Source organism: Thalia democratica, chromosome 2 (genome assembly GCF_965202585.1).
Source record: "Thalia democratica chromosome 2, ktThaDemo2.hap1.1, whole genome shotgun sequence".
Lineage (NCBI taxonomy): Eukaryota > Metazoa > Chordata > Thaliacea > Salpida > Salpidae > Thalia > Thalia democratica.
The window spans coordinates 86,001,883-86,024,983 of NC_139166.1; the positions used below are offsets into that span (position 1 = coordinate 86,001,883).

General features: G+C 24.6%; 1 protein-coding gene across 1 annotated transcript in view; it reads right to left on the reverse strand.

Annotated features, from left to right (window-relative positions):
- Positions 1 to 21,306, reverse strand: part of LOC145829639 (inactive rhomboid protein 2-like) — a 32,960-nt gene extending 11,654 nt beyond the window's left edge. Inside the window, exons 1-15 of the mRNA XM_082937491.1 lie at positions 21,169 to 21,306; positions 20,139 to 20,204; positions 19,124 to 19,248; positions 18,979 to 19,050; positions 18,562 to 18,657; positions 18,027 to 18,123; positions 17,888 to 17,963; positions 16,381 to 16,541; positions 15,811 to 15,932; positions 15,192 to 15,273; positions 8,128 to 8,228; positions 7,573 to 7,770; positions 6,971 to 7,082; positions 6,704 to 6,778; positions 27 to 182 (exon numbers count right to left, since the gene is read on the reverse strand). Coding sequence (XP_082793617.1) covers positions 27 to 182; positions 6,704 to 6,778; positions 6,971 to 7,082; positions 7,573 to 7,770; positions 8,128 to 8,228; positions 15,192 to 15,273; positions 15,811 to 15,932; positions 16,381 to 16,541; positions 17,888 to 17,963; positions 18,027 to 18,123; positions 18,562 to 18,657; positions 18,979 to 19,050; positions 19,124 to 19,248; positions 20,139 to 20,204; positions 21,169 to 21,270 — 1,641 coding nt within the window. The 5' untranslated portion in view covers positions 21,271 to 21,306. The remainder of the gene's footprint in view (positions 1 to 26; positions 183 to 6,703; positions 6,779 to 6,970; positions 7,083 to 7,572; positions 7,771 to 8,127; positions 8,229 to 15,191; positions 15,274 to 15,810; positions 15,933 to 16,380; positions 16,542 to 17,887; positions 17,964 to 18,026; positions 18,124 to 18,561; positions 18,658 to 18,978; positions 19,051 to 19,123; positions 19,249 to 20,138; positions 20,205 to 21,168) is intronic.
- Positions 21,307 to 23,101: the final 1,795 nt, after the last annotated feature.

Here is a 23,101-nt window from a genome sequence, read left to right on the forward strand (position 1 = left end):
AAATAATACACATTTAATCAACTAACAGGGCACGTATTCGTCTGAATGCAGCCGGAATTATCGTTTCTCACGCAGCAGGCCGACTCCTTCTCGATGTTCCGTTCATTTTGCAAAAATTCCTCGATTTTCGGGTCGGCCCGCATGCAGGGTGAATATTTCGCTCCCAACCTTATAAGGTCTTTCTGTTATAAATATTCAATACTTAATTAAAACATTATTTAGTTAAGCGATTTTAGATGTCTTTAGATACTTGAGTAACAGGTGTATGATATTTTACATCTTAATTTAGCATAGAATAACTTTTTTGCAAAGAAAACTGTTATCAATCAGATAAACAATACTAAGTATCAAAAAGTTTATAATATAAAAATGTACATATTTAAATAAACTATAAAAGCTTATTAACTACCTAAATTTAAGTGCACACAAACTTTCAAATTACTATTTTTAACAAAAAAACTTTACAGACAAAACATTTTTATTTCAAATAACTTTCAAAAGAACTCCCCTTAATTAAGCGATTGTGGTATATAAAATTTTTTCAAATTTAATTTAGCGAGTATTAAAAAAACTTTTGTGCGGTATTAATACGTACTTATATTAAACTTTTTCCTAAAGTTAACATGTCAGACAAATGTAAAACTGTTACTGTTTAAATATACTTTTATCTTTGTAATCAATCTTATAAGGTCTTTCTGTTTTAAAGTGCTTAATATTTAATTAAGATACAGTGCTTCCTCGCTAATCCGGTCCTCGCTAATCCGGTTCCTCGCTAATCCGGCCGGTTTTAGTCGAGAAGTCGACTTATTTACTTTAGCGTTTTTAGCGTTTAATTTCATTTTACTTCGAAAAAGTATTCAATTTACGTTTTATAAGTATGCAAGCAATATATTGTTACGCCATAATAAAGTATCAATTGTATAATCTTAAGTTTTTTTTCATACTTTTCCCGCTCAGTTGTAACAAACTTGTTTATTTTTCATTTGCATACAATCAACATATCTGGTTAAAAAATGGATAAGACAGCAAAGAAACGAAAACGCGTTCAACTTAAATTGAAAACAAGTTAAAAGTTTTCGAAATGGCAAACAATAATGTGCCTTGTTATAATGAGCCAGTTTAACATTGGTAAGTCAACTTTAAATGACATTTTGAGAGGCGAAGAAAAGTTCAAAAAGTTTAAAGCCAAAAAGGAGGAGCTAAGAATAATTGGAGCTGCTAAAACGGATGGATGAGTTGCGATGGTCCTGGATATGAGCATATGGACGAGCAAGGAATTGTTGAACTGGTTACTGGGGATAACGAAAAAGAGGCTGTTGAAGTTGTTGAAGATAGATTGGTGTTTCCCAGCCTCCTAAGTATCCATGTTCTCATGCTGAATCCATGCAGAAAATGGACGATTACTTAGCTTACTATCGTTGCCAACCAGAAGCCACACCTGAAGATGTGTCAAAACTCATCCAATTTCGTGAGTTTTCTGCTAAGAAACGAGAAAGCACTGTAAAACAATCTTCCATTCTTTCTTATTCCAAAAAAATCTTAATTTAGTTAAAGTGTTAACAGTGTAGTTTTTTTCCATTAATTTTGAACTTATAAAATTTTGTTTCGTTTAGTTTTGTCTGTTTTAATTCTTTTTTCTTTGATAAAAGTAGAATAAATTAAATTTACAGAAATTTTATAGTACGTTTTGTTTTATACATTCATAATATAAGTAAGGTAGATAATTTGTAAAAAAAGCGATATTTTGTTCTTATCCGGCCAAAGACAAATCCGGCCGTATTTTCAAAAAAATCTTACCCAACTTGGCCGGATTAGCGAGGAAGCACTGTACTGATTAAATTAGACGACTTTAGATATTTCTAAGCACAAGAGCTAAATGTAGAAAATTTTAGTAAAATATTTTATATGTTAAAACTGAACTAAAAACTTTTTATTAAATATTTTACGCTAAAAGCTTTTTATAATTGATATTTAAATTTTAATTACATTGTACATAGTCATTAAGTTAAGTTATAATTGTATACAAATTTTAATCAAACTAAAAAAGAATAAGTATTATCATAGTGTTGTAAACTGTACCTCTATATTAAAAACAAAATGATATTGACTACGTATTTAAACATTTTGAGTTAACTAAAAATATAAATATCAAAGTATTTACTTTATATTAAAAATAACTCTTTTTCGATATTGCTGACAGCCGTTTAAAAACAAATAAAGCTTATTGGAAGATTAACAAAGTTTTACAACTATACATATTGAAACGCATAAAATAAATTTCACTTCGGTCAATCCATTTTTAAAAAATGGTATTGTACAAGTAAGTTCTTTTTTGGTTTGTATTATCTGTTGTTTTGCTCGGCTGTCAGCAATTAGAAAAAATGAAGTTTTTAATAAAATAATTATTCATTCTTGCAACAAAAGCTGCATAGAGAAGTGTGGCAATTGTCAATTGAAAAACTTTATTAAATATGAAAAGTGTACAACTTCAAACAAATAATCAAAAAAAAGTTGAATACCTAAAAAAAACTACAAATATTGTTTTAAACACTGTTTTTTTTTCAACAAAAAAACTTTTTTAAACATCAAAACCAGCAACTGAAAACTTTTTAGACAAAAATTTTCTATTTCAAAGTACTTTCAAAAAACTCCCCTTAATTAAGCGATTGTAACATTTAAAATCTTTTCAAATTTAATTTAGCGAGTATTAAAACAACTTTTGTGTGGTATGAACAAAAAATGCTACGTACTTATATTAAACTTTTTCCTAAAGAACATGTCCGACAAATTTAAAACTGTTACTGCTTTACTTTGATATATACATATGTTTATATATAATTTCTCAATACCATTCTCAATATAGTTGTAATAAAAATAATACTTTCTTCTTAAACTTTATAAAAACATTTTAATCAAAATTATAATCTTTAAAACTAAAATTTAAGTCAACACTTGATAAAAGGTAAGCACATTATAAATGTAAAATACTTTATTAAATTTAAAAAGTTATAAACAACACTATTGGTGCAAAACTATTAAAGTAAGCAATATTTCATGCAGTTTTACATTTAAAACATTAAAACTTATTGTTACAACACAAATCTGATATTTTAAACGTCTATATTTTCAAACTTATTATTTATACTTTGTTAAATAAGCTTTCAACTATTTTAAATTAACTTTTACCTATATAGTTTCTCCCTCTTATCGTGACATTGTTTTTATTTTAAATAACCTTTTACATAAATCTTATTGAGGAACAGTTTTATTCAAGTATATTCCGCTTTAAATAAGGAAATAAACAAAATTCACAAACATAATTGCAAGCATTAAAACGCTTTAAATATAAAACATATAACCTTAATAAAATGTTTGAACGATTTTTAAATTAAGATACATATGGCTTTAATTGTTGTTTTTTGAAAATTCTTGATGAAAAATAACTTTTTTTTTGCTTAACCCGCCAATAACTGTGACATAAAATAAATCTGGCAGAAAATTGATTTAAACTTTAACCAAGTAAAACTTCAATGTAATTTAAATTTGTGAAAATATGAAAGTTTAATTTTTTTTTCTCAAAATTATAAATTTTCAAATTTAATTAGCACAACAGTAACACATCAATCTGAAATAATTTTCAAGCTACAGAAAGTTTAATAATCTAATACTTTAAAATAAGTTTGCCAAAAAGTAACTTTAACCAAATTAACTTTTAACCTAGTAAAATTTTATTACAAAAAGTAGTCAAAAAACTCTGAGATTTTAAAAATGATATTTTTAAAATTTTCAAGTAATCATTAGATGCATTTAAGTGTTAATTTTGTTTTCAAATGAAAACTTTTTTTTGAACTATTAAAAATTTGAAGAAATTGTTTAGCTGGTTTGTATTATACTATTATTAAATAAAAAATTAAACAAGATGAAAATCACAAACAACAACTGTTAATATTTTCAAGAAACTAAGATTTAACTAAACATTTGTTTTTGTTCTTTACTAATAAAATAGACAAGTTTAAAATACTTTGCAAAGCAATGTGCAAAAATGTATAAGTAAAGAATACATGTCAAATCATTATAACTCCAATTACATACATATAATTTGTATGAAAACAAAATTACTAGATACAAGTTCAACACATATGACTTTAAACATAAATTATCACAAAATTTTAAATTTTGTTTTTACCTCAACTTACAAAACAGTTCACTAAAGTCGTGAAAGCAACACAGTTCAAGTAACAGAATTAATTTAATATAACTGAAAGTTTAAAACCTCTAGATTAAAAGCTTAACACAGTTTAATACTGATGTGTTATTAATAAGCATGGCTGTTAATATGTTAAATTCACGTCAATAAACCAACAACTGCTATAAAATATATTAGCTTTTTAATTAATTTTATTTTACTTATCTTGATAGCTTTTGACAGTTGACTTCATATAACAGTCAAATATTTCATTCTTCTAATATGTTAACTTTTATATAATCTTATTTCTCTTTTTTTAACAGTTTTGATTCAACTGTTATCTAAATGATTTTTTATTTTATAAAGTCACTAGCTAAAAACTATAGTGTTAAAAAGTTTAATGTATAAAAAGGTTATTTAATGTTAAAAAAAAAAAATATCAAATCTATGTTTACTTTAACAGTGTTTTGATTTGTACTTGATTTAAAATTGATTACAATTTAGTTACTTGTTTAGAAAAAAGTTGTTTATAATCTGTTACAGAAATCAATCCATTTTATAACATTGTTTTTGTTTTATGATTACTTTAAATTACTGTATAATCAAAATACATTAGTTTGAAAAATAAAGGTATGGTTTTAATCAAAACCATTAGTTTAAACTTAACACACAAAATATCAAAAAAAAAATGTTTGTTTTTAATGGTACGAGAATACAAACAGTTAATTTAAAACCACAAAATATGTGATGCACAATGAAAAAAAAAATTCAACTTTAATCCTACAGAGATTAGTGTAAAACACAAAACACAAATTTAACAACAACTTCTTTAATAAAACTGAAATACGTACACGGAGAAATTACATTAAAATTTCATTATCTGTGAAATCTTTTTGAATTTCCTTGCTTTTAAACGTTAAATTTCGATTTGCAAAAACAAAGGATTAGAAATTTTAAATCGTGTAAAAGTTATTGAAAATAGAAAGCATTAAATTTTTTACGCATTCGTTAAAACAAATTGCTTAATATTGTTTTTTTAAACTGTTTTATGATTTTCATAAAAGCTTTAACTTTTATTTAAAAGTTTTTCTGTTTTCATTTCCAGATTCTATTTGAAAACCGTGGTTTTTTCCATACGAAAACGGTTTATAATTTATTGACCGTGTAATAAAATGTGGAAAGTTTGAGATTTTAAGCTTAAGCCTTAAAACTAAAAATAAAGTGTTTCTGTTTTAATTTTTGTTGATGTAGTTTTTATTGGGCTAAAAACATTGATAATTACTTTTGCTAAACAAGGAAGGTAAAATACTAAAAATATATATGGAAGGAATCATTTATTACACAAGTAACCTATAACTAAAATATTTTTTTATAAAACTATGAGTAAACAGAAATTTTCTTATAATTAGTAAATTTGGAGCACAAATAATAAGTTTCCTTTTTTCATACCAAAAATAATTTTTTCGACTTTTTCAACGATTTTATATTCTAAACAGAACAGATGGTTACAAAATTATCAGTATTAACTAAACATTGTAAAATGTTTCACATTTATTTCAAGCTTCATAATTTTCAACTCAGTCACTTTGAACTAGTTGAGAATGATAAAAAAACTTCTGTTTATTAACAATATTTTGTATACTTATTACTTGTCAGTTTTATTTGCAAATAAAATTAAGAATGTAAAGTAAAAACTTTTTATCATACAATTTAATTTCATAAAAAAATCTATTTTTAATTGTTACCCATTCAAGAAAAATATTCAATTTGAAGAACTTATAAATAAATAGAAACAACACACTCTATACAATATAAAACATTTTTTAAATTTGTTGAAAACCTTGAATTGTAGTAAAATAACTTGTTAAGTAACATTCAACTATAAAACGAACATTTTTTAAAATCATAACGCAAGCTTTTATAACGCAAGTTACCACTCATTGAAACAATTAGCTTTAGTAACCATAAACTGGCCTAAGTCAGCCTAATTTAGTGAAACACTTGAAAAAAAAGTAGTGATAGCCGAAATCTGCTATCCAAGCTTGAGTACGTAAGATTTCGTAAAAAAAAAAACTTTATAGCCTTAAAACTAGCAAGAGAAGAAAACACTATTCTGCAAATAAGCCTTAGTTACCCTGAGTTTTGATTTAACTGAAAAAGTTTAAAAGTCGCCGAAATTTTTAACCAATAAATCAATAATTTAAAAAAAAATCATAGAGTTGTTTTAAATAAAGAAATATGGATTTTAAGTTTTTACTACATTGACTAGACTGGTTTGAAACTACCATATAAACTATTTACAGACAAATTCATTTCAAGATTGAATTTATATTACACGTAAAACAAATGAACTAATCACTGTAAATTAAGTCATAATAAAAAACAACTCAACAATAAAAAGAAGCATAAACAAACTTTAATATTAAAATTAAACCACTTTAAATAACAACTTTAGCTAATTTTTTAACAACAAAGTTTAATTACTCAAAACAAAATGCAAATTTTCAATCTACTAACCACTCTTGGCCCAATCCAGAAATTTTGGGGTTCTGTAAAAGATTCTCGAATCCTTGACAATGAATACTTGGTTACCTAAAATTTTAGATCTTAAGTAATTATTAGCTGTCGGTGCATAATTTATAAAGTACTTTTTCAGTATTCTTTTTGTTGAAAAATGTATCAAAATATTTCAATGTGATATTTTTTTATCAGATAGTTAAAAATTGTTAAGTTTCTTTATATCTTAGCAACTAAATATTATTACTTCACTTAATAAGTTCAAACCTCAAACTCTGTTACAGTGTTTGTAAATCCGACTGAAGCGATTCCGTAAACACTGATTGAAATAGCTGTTACTATAATGTGCACAAATGTAATCCAGTATGTGAAATATGGTCTGAAAATAAGCAGAAAATTAATTATTTTAAAAAGAAACATTGATTTAAATACAAGTGACAATTATGTGCACAAAAGTAATCCAATATGTGAAATATGGTCTGAAAAAACTTTAAAAATTTCAAATTTATTTAGTGTTAAGTTTGTTTGTGAAGAAAAAAAAGAGCTAAAAATGACCAGATTAGATGCTGGCTAAGGAAAATTTTAACGTTTAAATGTAAGCTCTAAACTTTTTGAAAAATTTGTCAAACTTTTTCACATACACACAACTCACTTTTTTTTTCTCTGAAAATACTAATTATTCTATAAACATAAAATAAAAATCTAACAACTATGAAAAATAACTGTGCAAATAGAATTTATCAATTTGTTTACAATTTTCCTTATTTTTTCCTAAAATACTTGATTCTTCTCTAAAAACAGTACACCATATGACACTATTGAAAACCAACAAAAAATACTGCCGACTTTAACAACTTGACATAAGAAACCTGTGCGAGTCGAAGTTGTCGATCTGCTTCTTCACGCTTGAGTTGATCCTCCTGCGTGTGAGCCTCCTGTCGAGCCAGTCTCCCACCAGTCCCCTCCCGAACACCCGCTTGTTCCTCCTGAACGCGTGCTTCAAAACTCTCTCCACCCCGATCCGCCTCCCACCGATCTTCTTCGCCGGCTCGTCGTCGTACTTCAGCCTTCGGGGTGAGAAAACAGTAATTTCATAAAGTAGTCCGCAAGTGTGTGAATTGTTTTTTAAGAGTTGAGTTGAGCAAAACGATTTTTTTTTACTTGTCATATTTCAATAAGTAACTTGATATAAAAGTTTATTAAAGTTATCAAATAAACTGCTTTCTAGTAGATTTAAATTAAAATTTTACGTTTATAATGAGCTTTTTAGGTAATATTTCTACTAAAGTTTAATACTTCTATTGATTTTTTTTTACACGAACAATGATTAACATGTAACTTGAATTCATGTACTTGAATTATTACAACTCATCTCTTAACTTTAAGTCTCTTTTAATCAAATTAAGTTGAAAGTAATAACTAACTTTCCATGATGTATTTGATGATCTTGTTTTGATTCAATGTGATGATCGAAAAACACCTCATCATGAAGAGATTCTCCTTCAATTATTGTTGGTAGTTCAGGCTGTATAATTAACATGTTATTTCATTTTTTATGTTTATTAATTACTATTTTAAGAGACTCTCCTTCAATTATTGTTGGTAGTTTAGGCTGTATAATTATTAATATCATTTTATTTTTTATCTTTATTAATTACTATTTTAAGAGACTATCCTTCAATTATTGTTGGTAGTTCAGACTGTATAAATAAAACAATATTCAGTAAACATCATAAACAAACCGTTTTTAAATTGTATTTTTTATTACTGAGTGAACTAAAACGTTAACGAATCTTTAAATAGACTTTAACAATTTTCAGCATAAATATTTATCTACCCTTCATATTATACGTTGATGACTGTCTTACTGCTGTAGATAAAATAGCGTGTTCCTTTTACAAAGTACAATATTACTTTAAGAAAGATTAATAAAACAAATGTCAATCAAGTGCTAAATTTTAATTGAAAATATCGAAAGTATGTGTGATACTTTATAATATTATCATTGCTACAATAAAGAACTTTACATTGAGAGTTGCGTGAGATTTTTATTTTAATTTAAAATTAATTCTTTTTTTTTGTACAATTTAAGCTTAAAATATTCTATGACTAATTTAAAAAATTCGACAATATATATTTATTATCAAAATTATTAACTCAACATAATATTGTGTAAAAATAAAAGTAAACAGTGATCAAATGTACTTAAGAAATTAGTGTTTTTCGATATAGATAAAAAAAACTACTAAATTTAATTTTGAAATGCTTCCACATGAAATAAAAATTACTCAATGACGAGTGGAGACGTTTGTAAATACGCAAGCGTTTAAATATTTATAAATCACTTCAGTATATACACACAACTGTCTGGAACTTTGCTTTGTTTATCAAACTACCTCACTGTATATCTTTACAGAAAATAAATAGAAGCTTCTTCTAGTTTAAATTACTTTAGCACAAACACAAATAAAACCTTTGTAATTCTTTTTTCAGACGTTTCAAATATTTACAAAAAACTTTTTATGTTATCTGAACTGTTTAAAAACTACTTTACTTGAGCGTTTTTGTTGGTGTTCTACTTTCAAAAACTTTTTTAATTAAGCATGGTACTAATTTTGACTTTGGTTTTATTTTACTTTTTAATTACTTGGATTTAAAGCAAATTTTCGCAAAACAATAATTATTAAGAAATATTAAGATCAGTTTATTATAAATTCAACTACTTTATTTGATTTCTAAACACATTTGAAGGAAAACAAAAAAAAATATTAAACTAGCTATAAACTAACATTGCTCTATCTTTATAAACGCTTCAAAAAAAAGTATTGATAAATCATCTTAACATAATTACAACTGTCTGGAAGGTTTGCTTTATCTACTCAATATTTTATTTTATTTTTGTTTATTAAACTATCTTCTGGAAAAACGTGCAAATAATTTTGTTTTAAAACGTTACAGCTTATGATTCATCAATACTAAACTGGTTGTTAAACCATAAAAATGCCTTATTGTTTATTAAAATATTATCAGAAACCATACAAGTTCGTCTTATTTACTTTTTTTTAAACTTTATGAATCATCAAATAACTGTATTCACCGCAACAGAAGTTTTTAATCAATATAAATCATTTTAATGAATTCATAACTGTCTGAAAAACTTGCTTTATTGTACTCAATATTTTATTGTTTGTTCATCATGTGAACTACTTGTTTAAAAACGTGCGAAACAATTATCACGCCAATCACTCTAATTGTTTACACAGCTGAGGTTTATAAAGCTATTTCTTATTAAACTTTTGTAAACAGGAAAAAATCAATGTTTACCACAAAATTGTAAACTCAAATTGAGTTTTTATCCTACAAGATTTTACAGCTAATGCAATCAATCAAAATTATCAATTACTTTATAGTATACTTGTCATCAAGAAAGTTTTACAGAACTTTTTCTCATTTACTTTTGATTAATGAGATTTTTATCATATTTTATCAAAAAAGGTCGTATAAAGCGATTATCATCTATGTTTTTAGTGTTTGCATACTGAATATATTTTAAGTAGAATTTAACTTATTTTTGAACTTAATATAATAGTAATTATGCAGATTTAAGACAAGTTGATATACATCTTTTCATAAATCACTACAAGCTATTAATTGCTATATAGTTTAAAAATATTAATAATAAATTATTTTTAAACAGCCAACAGTAGTTTAATATTAATATTTAAATAAATAAAAATTTAAATTTTGTATGCCTAATTACGTTTGTATAATTTACAAGTTTATTTATACAAATAAAACTTATTATTTACACAACTGTTTACATAACTTTGTTTTAAGAGAAATGTTTCTTGAAATATGAGAAATATGCACTTTGTTATTTTTATCACAATTCTTGAAATACTTTGTTAAATTAAATACTTATTTAAATAAAACTACAACTTAAGTTTTAATTACAGTGTAATTGTTTATAAAAAACTGTTGATTAAAACATTTAAAACGTTTGGTCATATCAACCCTAATCATTTGTTTTAAAACTAGTTAACTAAAAAATAAATGACTAAAGTTTTTTTTTTTGTACAATTATTTGTTATAAAAATTTATAGATTTAAGTATATCTTTGTAACTATACTAAAAATACACAAATAAAAAGCTATTGTTAACATAAGACTTTAAACAAGCAAAAAATAAAATAAACAAAAAAGTAAAGTAGTTCCAAAATAAGAACACAAATTTTTTTTTTCTATAAATCTTAACAGTTCGTCACTATTTAGTAATTTTAGTTTTTATAAGCCAAAGACTAGATATTTTAAATAATTTAGACAAAAACTGGAAAATACATGTTACAATAATTTACATACAGTTTGAAGTAGTGATTTTCAGTAGCTATAACTCATAATTATATGTGGTTTTAAAATTTCCAAAGAGCACAGAACCAACATTTAAAATATATATATAACTTTTTGAGGAATATGATACAATTATTTTTATTACCAATGATAAACTACGAAGTGTATCTAAAAGTGAGCAAAAAATATACTTTCTATGTATTACAATATTTGAAGCAATAATTTCAGTTTGTAGTTTTAGTAGCTTAGATTGATATAAACGGTTTCTAAAATATGAAAAAAACATTATACATTTTGAAGAAAATTACACACTTTATTATGAATGTGTGTTTGTAAAACAATGTTTGTTTCCATTAGCTGTGATCGATTATATACAGTTCGAAAATTGAACTACTATTTATAAAAGAAAAATACGGAATACATATACTTGAAAAATTACATGCATAAACAACGTGTTGATAAATATGTTTTATCTTGTAAGGAAACCAAAAGTAAAAACTTATGTCGCGAAAAGTTGTTGCTACTTTAATGTATTTTTAATATACTACATAATTTTCAGTTTCATAATACGTAATACAACATTTTTACGTAAACCTTATTCTTTACTTTTAAAAAAATAATAAAACAAAATAAATTTTCGGTATTTGTATTTTGTTTTAAAAATTTTGAAAAGAAAAGAGAGTTTAAGTATATTTTAAAGTACATTTCAGTTTTTAGAAATAACCTGATACTTTAAATGCCCCAAAAACAAACTTGATAAAAAAAATATGTTTCACTAAATTATTTTGATTTACTTTTTTCAAAAAAAAAAACTTATAAAATTGTTTGTATTGTTTAGTTGTGTTCACCAAAAGACTTTAAATTAAATAATTTAATTAAATAATATCATACTTTTGAGATTTTATTTTTGATTGCTTAAAATTCTATCAATTAAACTTTAATTAATGTCAATAAGTCACTCAAAAACTGAATCTTTATGAAATTGTCATTAAGTGAACCTGTAAATTGATAGAAATATGATCATATAATATTTTTAAAAATTCTTACAACAAAAAATTATTCTTAAAATAGTCATGAGCATTTTAATTGAAAAAAAAATTAAATTTTTTTAAACTAAAACCAATAAAAAAAAGTAAAAAGTTTAAAACAGCATATTTTATTTTAACTGTTAATCTAAGTTTCTTTAAGTAATAATTTTAAAATTTTTGATGAATTTCATTTTAATAAAAACTAGCACTTTGATTTTTTTAATAACTCTTTTTTTTAATGCAAAATTATTTATTATCATTTCATTTATGAATTTAAAACTTTTCACTATATAAATATCTAAAAATACTTTTGAAAAACATATGTAGTATATCATGGACTTTTTTACAAAACACCGTTCTTTGTTTACACTCATAAAATTAAACACCTGGTTTTATTCTATAAGGTATCTCTTTGTTTATTATCATACAAACATTAATGAAATGTTCAGTACGCAACAGAAAACTTTTTATAAGGAAACCACCAGTCTAAAATTCTAAGCACACAATTTTCAAAAAATACATATTTAAGTTCATAACTAGAAAAAAAAAAGATTTTGTGTTTATTTTATGAACTGAAATATTTACAGTAGAACTCAACGAGTTTGTTTTAATTCACTTTCAACAATATCATTTAAAAAAAATACTAAATTTAAAACTGGAAATTGTTATTAAAAAGATAATTGTTTCTTAATTTTATATACACATGCAAAAGTACTAAAACCACGAAAAACAACATAAGAAAACTTTGGATCAAAAACTTAAACTCAACTATCTTTCAAAAACGTTAAAGTAAAGGACAAAAAATGTTTAACAATACAATAAAAGAGCTTACCGTTTTTTATCCACGCAAAACAAAAACACCTGGTTTCAATCACAAAAGTAAATTAAACGGGAGAAAATAAAGGGAAACAGTATTAACAAGAGACGAGTTAATTGACAAGGCATTAACATGCTCTCTTTATGACGTAACAAAAAACTAAGTTTCGAGCCAATCTTCTTAATCGCTATATTTCCTATTTTTAAACAAAATCTCTGCGTCAACTATTGTCTTATCATTGTTATTAAGCTCAGTTACCAAATACTAGTTTTAATTATACTATATTAATAGGTAAACTTTAATTCAATGAAACTGAGTAACTACATTTATAAACTCAAACAAACTTATTTTGTTAGAAAAATTAGTAAAATTCCGTAATACTTGGAAAGTGATAGTACTAATACTTTTTGTCACTTGAACTTTAAGTAATTAATACTATCAAAACTTAACAACAATAAATTAACTTTCATGAACTTTCAATTACTGTACTAAATTAAATGCCAAAGTTTTATTAATGAAACAATACAAAACAGTAGCATATCATTTCACTTTAATACAAGCAATTTTAATTAGTGTTTATTTTTGATAAAAAGAACTAAACTTTTATTTTAAGACATCTATATCTAAAATTAAGTTATCTGCAAAAAAAGTTCAGCAATAGCTACTTAAATAAATAACATTAATTAAACCTTCACACCATTTGTCAACTTTGAACAGTTTTTATTTGAATTTTAACGTAAATAATTCAACAATTTTCGAACAATAAAATATTTAATTTTAGTTAGTAAATTAATTCACAATACAGTTCAAAACATCATAAAAATAATTGTCAAAATATTTTACGGGTATATTCTTATTTGCACAACAATAATTTATTTTATCATTATTTACTAACTAGAATATAAATGCTAAAAACATATCTTGAATTTATAACTTTAAATCAAATAACATAGAAAATAAATGTTAAATTTTTCAAACACACTAAATAGATTATATTAAAAAAAAGCAAATATAATAATTTCAAGTTCAAGGAATTTCTTTATATAGTGAAATCAACCATAAGTTATAATTTAATGAGATTTTCAATTAAAATAATCCTTTATAAAAGTCAAACTTAAGCTCTTAAAAACCTCATTCAAAAAACGTTTTGCTCAGTCAATTATATTTTCAATTGTTCCATAGAAAGCACTGATAAATGTTTAATGCTTTTTGAAATAATGAGAAAAAAGTTCTTTTGTTTGACAATTTCTCATACATTAAATTTGAATTAATTAAAAAACTATGTTTTTTAGATGCTAAAAAGTTTATGATGTTAAAGTTTACTTTGAAAACCAAATTTGCAACCAAAAAAATAATTAAAAAGATAATGAAGAGCTTAACTAAGTTTTTGTTTTAAATTAAGTATCAAGTTAGAGGTATAACTAAAAAAAAAATTAAATTTACATATCTATGCCTAACAGTTCATATTAACTGCATAATTTTTAACTAAAATCATTTTTAAATATAGATTAAAAGCTAATTATATTTTTCGATGTGTATTTTGTTTTTTAATCTTTACGTAATGATTAATTACTACTACTACTACACTATAGCCTTTACACAAAATTCGCTCTTAAACTTTATAATTGAATAAATAAAAAATAACAATTGCATATAACAATTCAAAAAAAATGATAAAACAAATAGAAACAATTAAAATATTATATCAAAACTAAACTTTTTATTAAGTGTTTGAAAAAGTTCTTCAACTTATAGTTTAAACAAATAGACAAAAAATAGTTGTAATAACTTTTGACGTAATAATAAATTGAAAATAATAACATTTTAAAAAGTAATTTAATATTATTTATTAATTTAATACTCAGTCAATTTTAATTATTATACTGCATACATAATTGAAAGATATTACTAAAACATGTCAAAGTTACTTACAAAATATCTTAAGTATACTCAAAATAGTTAGTTATTTGCAGTTTGCAAAAGTAAGCTAATAAGTTTTATGGTAACTTGTTGTAGCTGAAAAATTTTCTGCGATAATAGCGAACTATCCGTGGAGTTTGATAATATTTTGAAATACATACAAACTTTTCTCTACAATGTCGATTTTCGAAATACAATCACCATTAAATTTTACAGGCGATTAAGTTGTATGCAAAACATTGAATTGTTATTAGAATACAAGCTCATTAACAAGCCTAGAAAACAAAATACTTTAATACAATTTTTTCTGTAGAACTTTTGACATGATATAATATTATGAAACACATACACAAATACGGTTAAACAATTTGACTAACGTCTTGACCAGGCGAATCAACAGAAACTAAAGACTGATGTTTCTTGTAAGCAGCCCTCTGCGGCTCAAAAAATGAAGATTGCCTGTAAATATTTATATCGTTTAAATAAGTGTTATTTTTAAATAAGTGTTATTTTTAAATAACTGTTGCACTGCTTTTCAAAAGTTTATCAACAAAACAAAGCATAAATCAAAACTTACGCATTGTAAATTAAAACTACTAAGCATTTACAAATGTTGTTGGCAATAACAAAAAAAAATATTTTTTTTAAACTTTTTATAAAGTATTTTTTCGTTTAGAGATCATATGTTTTTTTCATATTTACAAAACAAAAACAAGTATAAATACTAGCATTTATCATACTGACCCTGAAGTTCATTCCTATTTATATTGTTTAATTTTTTGTTATTTTTTCTATATGGAGAGTTTTATTTTCACAATAAAACCCTGTTTTCACATTCAGATCGTATTTTCACATTTGCTAAACAAAAACCAGTACGCATATTTATCAATTCGACCTTCACATTTAAAGCCTAGTTCAACTATAAAAGAAAATAGTATACATACTTACACATAACAATACATATATATAATTCTAGCAGATATTTATCATACCGACCTGTCATACAAGCCATCACTTTCAGGAGCCTTGAAACTGGACTGACGGCCGAAACTCTGCCTCCTGTCCCTTAAGTTGGTCGTGGACTGGTCCTGAACCAGGTCTTCCATAACACTCGTGCCCTGTTAGATCAAAGTATGTATAAACCGAAACTATTAAACTTAAAAAAATGTAAAATTCTTAGCAATTTTTCTGCTAAATACTACACTGTGACTTTATAAAATCTTTTTTTTTTTTGATGTATAATTGTACACTTACTTTATTAAACAGCTGTTATGAGGTAATAAATAAACAAAAAGAAAAACTCTAAAGCAAATTAAACTAAATGTGATACACAATCTAGGACATATTATTTATAACTCTGTGTAAAAGACTTGCTATACAAAAAGGTTTACATGACTGATTTTAATGTAGAAATATTGAAAATATTTAAATATTATAACACATATGTATATAAAATATTACATGTTATTAGACAAGTACTCTATATTTTTAATTATTTTACTTCACGTTGTCTATTGCTATTGTTTGATTTCATGTTCAACAAACTCATACATTTTATAGACTCACCCTGATAAACGCCTTAGCAACCTTCAGCGACATCCTAGCAACCGAGTCCTTGCGCTTCCGGCCCCCTCGTTGGTAGGCACCCCTGTTGCTATGCAGCATGTTTGAAGGGGTCTGTGGGGTGCGAGGATGCCCCGGGGTCCTTCCAGGGGAATTTATGAAGCCTGTTGAATTTTAAAATTAATTTATTTACATATTATAGATTTTTACACTAAATTAGTTTTTTAAAGTGGTATTTTATGGTCTCAGTCATTTTTTTGTTTAAAAAATTTAAACTTTATATAATGCACAGTGTGACTTTGTAAAAGTTTTTTTTTGTTCACTCGTTTGTTTTATACTTTTATTTAAAAGAAAAACTTTATGATTACTACACAACTTAAAGATTTATTTAACTTAGAATTCAGGTGAATAAATTTCATTGCTTTTATGATATAGTACAGTGCTTATTCACTTATCCGGACACGTTGGGCAAGATTTTTCTGTAAACATGTCCTGATAACTACAAAAAATCAAGTTTTTTAAATAATAATATAACTGCTGCATATAATGCAATGCATAATAAAAGTGCTATGGTAAAAACAAATACATAGTACATAGTTGTGAGTAATATATAATAAAATAATAAATAATAAAATCTAAATTTTAGTTTAATTAAATTTATTTTTTTTAAGGAAAAAAAATATCAGACTTACTAACCCTCTGCAACGATATACGTTTTTTGAGGGTCAAGCAAGTAAAATTCATCATTTGTAATTCCGCCTGCCCTAACTATCAATTTTAAAAAAATATAAATTTCTGTTTAAGAGAAAGTATAAGTTGAATTTAACTTTAAAAACAAAAATTAATGGCAACCTATCTCTCTAAACAAAAAAAAAACTTTTTAAGCAAAGAAAAAAAAACAGACATAAAAAAATTTTTGACGAAGTTTAAAGTCAATTTAACGGAAACATACCACTCCTAAGAAACTAATTTTTATGGGAAGTTTTACTTTGAAAAGAAAGAATAGACGTTTGTTTTAGTTTTTTTACGTTTAACATTTTTATCAAACAAAATTGTTAGTGTTTAATATTGAAAATTTTTTTGTGACCGAAACTGTCCGGATAAGTGAATAAGCACTGTATATACAGATATTTCAAAAGTATTTTTTTTCAATTATTGTTGTTAATTTTTAAGTTTTTATATAACAAGCTTTGTTGAGTAAAAAGAATGGAAGTAAATGTTATAGATTTTTATAATAAAAAAGCAGAATAATTTATATAGTTTATTTGGTTAAAACTACAAATTTGAAAATAGACTTACTAAGTGGCTCAAAAAAAAAATTATTTGATAGCTATTATTGCTGATGTAATAAAAATAACAACGCTAATTAAGTGTTTTTTCTGTTTAATATTTCTCAGAGTTTTAATTTTAAAATAAAGAAGTAGTTTGAAATGTCAACTAAAATTTTTTCTCATAACAACATATAAAGTGTTATACCGTTCAATTAAACTAATAATAATAGTTTACTTACTATCTGCATGGCCATCCAATGTTGGCTGCCTTTGTAATCTCTGCCTGCTAACAGATCTTGTGTAAGGATCGTGTATCTGAAAAAAAAAATTAAAAAGCTAAACCACTAGCATAAGATAAAAATAACAACTATAACAAACAGGTTGTATAGATGGGGAGTCCACTAATGTTATATTGTCTCCTGCCAAGTTATTTTCAACTTCCGGTTTCAGTTTACCGTAACGCGTACTTATTGACCTGTGAAGCAATTTAATTTAACTGATAGAATTAATTTTATTTTATTTATTCTATTCTAATTTTAGTAGTAAACTATACTGAAAACTCGGTTCTAAGATTGTTAAAACAAACCAAGTACTTTTTTTTTCATTTCAAATTGCATGACAACTAAAATAGTATCTTGTGTTTATTTTTCAAAAACATCTCAAAAGTAATTAATTCATTTGTTTATTTTATTTAAATTAAAGTACCACTGTCATAGTTGAATTTTTCAAAAATAAATTTTTATTTTTTTTTGATTAAAACCAACTTTTTAAAAAAACTTAAGTTTTAAATGATTAACCTCAAATTTATTGAGTTATCTCAAACTTTAATCAAAACTAAACTATTAATCTTATATAAGTTTATTTTATGTCTAATTTATTACTTTATGGATATAAATTAGTCAAAATGAAATACCTCATATGTCTTAATTTCCATCTTTCTCTGTCCTGGTCATAATTTTTACCCAGTCCCACCAAACCATTAGTGGCTTCTTTCACACGTTTTGAAGCACTGTTTATTATAACTTTGTTGGTTTTCAAGTATAATAAATAATCTAAAGTACTTTTAACCAAAACTACTTTTTGTTTAACAATAGTAGAGTATATATAAAATAATTTTAATTTATTTATACGTCTGAAAAAGTTATGAAAACACTTAGATAAAAAAATTATTTAAAAAATGTTATAATTTATTATTTTACCAACATCTCAACAGAGGTTTTCCTAAATACAAAACAACTTTAATAAACATGCATAAAACCTTCTTATCATTTCTATAAGTTCTTTGACTGAGTAAAATTATGCTTTAAACAAAGATATAAACAAAACAAACCTCCTCAGCACAGAAGTTCCCTGCCTGTAGCTGGTCCTCCTCTCAACCGAGTCTCTCTGCTGGACTGACACCCTGTAACGCATTATTTTGTATATTTATGTCATAATATACTTTTTTTCAAATTTTGTAAATATTTGCAACTCACCTGTAATTTGACTTGTTGTTGGACTCATCCGACTTGTTAGCCGGCACAGATTGGCTCCTCCTGTAAGACTTTCCCTCCTTGTCTGATTGGTTGGAATTTGAAGAGTTCTGCGATTCTGATTGGACCTAGATAAAACAGGGTTTGAATAAAAATGATGATTAGCAATTTTAGATATTTGTGTGAAATTTAATATTTTCTTGAAAAGGGTATTTTTAGAAAATTGATGCATTTATAAAAATTGTTTAAGAACATTATCAAATATGTTTTTTTATGATAAACTTATAAGTTGTGCTAAATATAAGAAACATTGTTGTTCCAACAATAAAATGATGGCAAAGTTTAACAAAGTTTTGATGGTTCGGATAAAAACATTCCTACAAAAAACTCTAATCAAACTAACAACTAAAAGTGTATATGCACCAGGTAACAAGATATTTACAAAAAAAAAAAGAATTGTACATGGTGTGGCATAAACAGCACACATTTTAAACTTTAAATATTAAAACTAGTTTCACATATCATATATCTAAAACAATATGAAAGGATGTAAACTTAACTTGAACTATTAGCAAGGGACTGCCATAAATCAAGGTATCACATCAAATATATAACAAAATGATTTATTTTCATATTGAAACTATTACAATGCAAAAAAAAAGAAATTTCAACTGAATAATTAAGTTATAAATTTGAGAATTAGTCAGTGGTAATAAAACCAGCCATTATTTAAATACTATTTTTCTACTTATTATCATGCATTTGCAATCGTTTGTTTTTGGAGCAATATATAAAATATAATAATTTGAAAAATATACTGTTGCCAAATCTATAAAAAATACCTATCTTACATTTGTAACGGTTAAACTAACAGCTTGTTGTACTTAGTTACTTTTAATTATCCACCAACTTCATTTTATTAAAACTGAAATGACATACTTATAACAAAAAAAAATTATTTGTTAATTATTACTGTTTATATTTTTATTATGTCTTGCTTATTAATATAAAAACATACAGGCTGTGTGAACCCAGTAGTTTGATAGTGCTCTGTTCCTGGAAATGAAGACTGTGGAATGAAAATCTGTTTAAATGTTGGTAAAATTTATTATATTAAAAACTATTATGACATAAACATATATATTTAAATTTACATACAAGTTTACTAACTTACTACTTTTAATTTTATAAACTTTTGGTATTTTAATGAACAAACTTTTATAAAAGCTTTATAAGACACACTTTTGGTAAAACATTTTATTCACTATTTGATCTTATTTTATATAGTTTTTACTAAGCTACAAGACGATTTTTATAGATTTTAAAAATTCAAAATAATTTTTGAGATATAGCCAGTCAACTTTGGAGGCAACAATAGGTTCCTTATGGGAGGCGCAAAGAAAAACGGCAAAAATAGACTATTTCACTAAAAATCTATCTTCTCCTACGCTTTTTGAGATAACTATCTCAAAATTTCAGGAAGTGTTCCTTGATATATTTAGAAAGTTCTGTTGGAAAGAATTTTTTTTTTTAATAAAAAAATGAAACTTTATATAAAAACTAAACCCAAAAAACAGTTTTTTTTTTTTTATTATATATTTTTTTTTAATTGTGTTCCAACAGAATTTTCTAAATATTGCAAGGAACATTTCCTGAAAATTTGAGGTAGTTATCTCAAAAAGGAGGAGATAGATTTTTAGTGATTTCTAGTTATTTGCTTTTTTAGTTTGAGCCTCCCATACGGAACCTAATGTTGCCTCTGACTTTGACCAGCTATATCTCAAAAATTATTTTGAGTTTTCAAAATCTGTAAAAAGTATCTTGTAGCTTAGTAAAAACTATATAAAATAAGATCAAATTGTGAAAAAAGTGTTTAATCCCCCCCCAAGCCCTTAAATTGGCTTTAAATGTTTTAGTTTATTGAGAAAATATAAACTGCAATGTATAACTTATTGTTACACGTTTGTTTTTAAAATTATTTATTAAATTTTAATAAAATAATCACTATGTATACACATCTTAAAATGTTATTCTTTAAAAACACTAACTTTTAAATCAGGTTTCTTTTTGGGCTCTTTTTTAACAACACTTAGTTGGGACTGTTCAGTCTGTTCTGTCTGTACTGTTTCTTCTTCAGAAGAAGAACTCATTTTGTTATTAACTCGTTTTATATGTTAATTATATCTGAACAGAAATAATATATAACAAAATTTAAAGCCAAATATAGCACCTAACTTAACCATCAAACACTTTTTTTTATCTTGTTGTTATTATAGCAATTTGAAAAAGATTAGTTGATAATAATAAATGCAAAAGTTCATATTTTAAAATGTTTTTGTTTACAAAAAACTTCAAAATACTTTATTTAAAATAAAACTATGCAGATTTTAATAAGTAAAAAATTTGAACACCTTTTCGAGGTGATTATCTTTAGAAATTTAAAAACACATATTCATAAACTTTTATTTTTTATGTAGACTTAACATCAGTTTTCATATCATATTTGTATGGTAATTGAGCTCAAGTTACAGAATCTAAATTTTCTGCTAAGCTGCCAAATATTTTTTCATGTTAGTTTGACATCTTATGGTGGCTTAAATTAAGTAAGTTTTATTGTGTTTTGTTGACCTAAAACTTATAAAACATAGTTAAAGAAACTTAAATTTAAAATTATAGGAAAAATAAAGTTATTTTAAAGCCAAAAAATCATTAAAGTTAAGTTACTAGAACATTTAAAGCTTATCTGCAAAATTTTGTTCAAACCAGATTTTAAATATAGCGGACATTACTTTATTTTTAAACACTTTATGTGTTAAATAGTTGTTAGTTTAAATTTAATACTGTAAAAGTTTTAAGGTTTTAATTCAAAATGACTAAAATTCAATTAATTATTTCCACAAAAAGATTTCAAACAAATCTGTTAAAAATAGTTGTTTTAAGATATTAATATTAAAATAAACTGTTATAAATCTTCAGCTTGGAGATATGATTTAGATTGGTGGTAAGATAATTAATTTTTGATAAGCTAAAATTTGCTCAGTGTGCTAAACTGTGTTGTGTAAACAAGATTATTTAACTGAAATTATAATTTATGCAATAACACAGAACTTTTATGATATATCAGCTTTCTATTCAATGTTTTTCAATTAGTTTTGAAAACTAAATTATTTGTTATTTGTTTTGGAGTAAATAATTACTAAATAAGTATTTATCAATATTAAATGTCAAGCTGCAACTAATTTTGTTGCAACAATCAAATATTTAGTTGTTTATTAGTCTAATTTAAAGCTTGCTTCATCTTTTTAAAGAATATTTGAGCTTGAGGTTTTTTCATAAATTAAGTTGCTTATGTTAATAATTTTAATAATCTTAAAGCTGGTTAAATATTTTTTTAGTCAATCTCAGAGAGTTAACTTTGTAAAATTTGCCAAATTACATGATACATTTTACTTTTGATAATAAATTTTAAACAACTTAAAAGGGCAGGTAAGATTACATGGTCTATAACTCTTTTAATTAAAAAATATATTGCTGCATTCAAGTTTGCAAACTAACGGTTTTATCTTTAAAACAAAATGTTGAACAATTTTGTTTTGACAGTTGTATTTAGTACAGTAACACAGTTTTATAATAACTGAACAAATAAATAATTATAAACTATTTAAAGTTTTCTATTTATTTGTTAATTAATCAACACAACTTATGATGTTTAGCCCCTTGTATTAGCTTCTATAGCTGACACTTCTCATTAATGTTTGAAGTTATGCCTGTTGTTTACCCTTTTTATGGCTTTTTACTTTCATTGCAAGAAGAGTTATGGACGTCTTTTGATAAAGATTTATACTTTTATAATTTATTCAAACAAAAAAACTAGAAAAAACGATACAAAAACAATGATATTTTTTATTTTTGATAAGTTTATTCATACTTTTTTGAAATATCAATGAAAAATTAAATGGTTTAAAACTTTTAGTTACATTA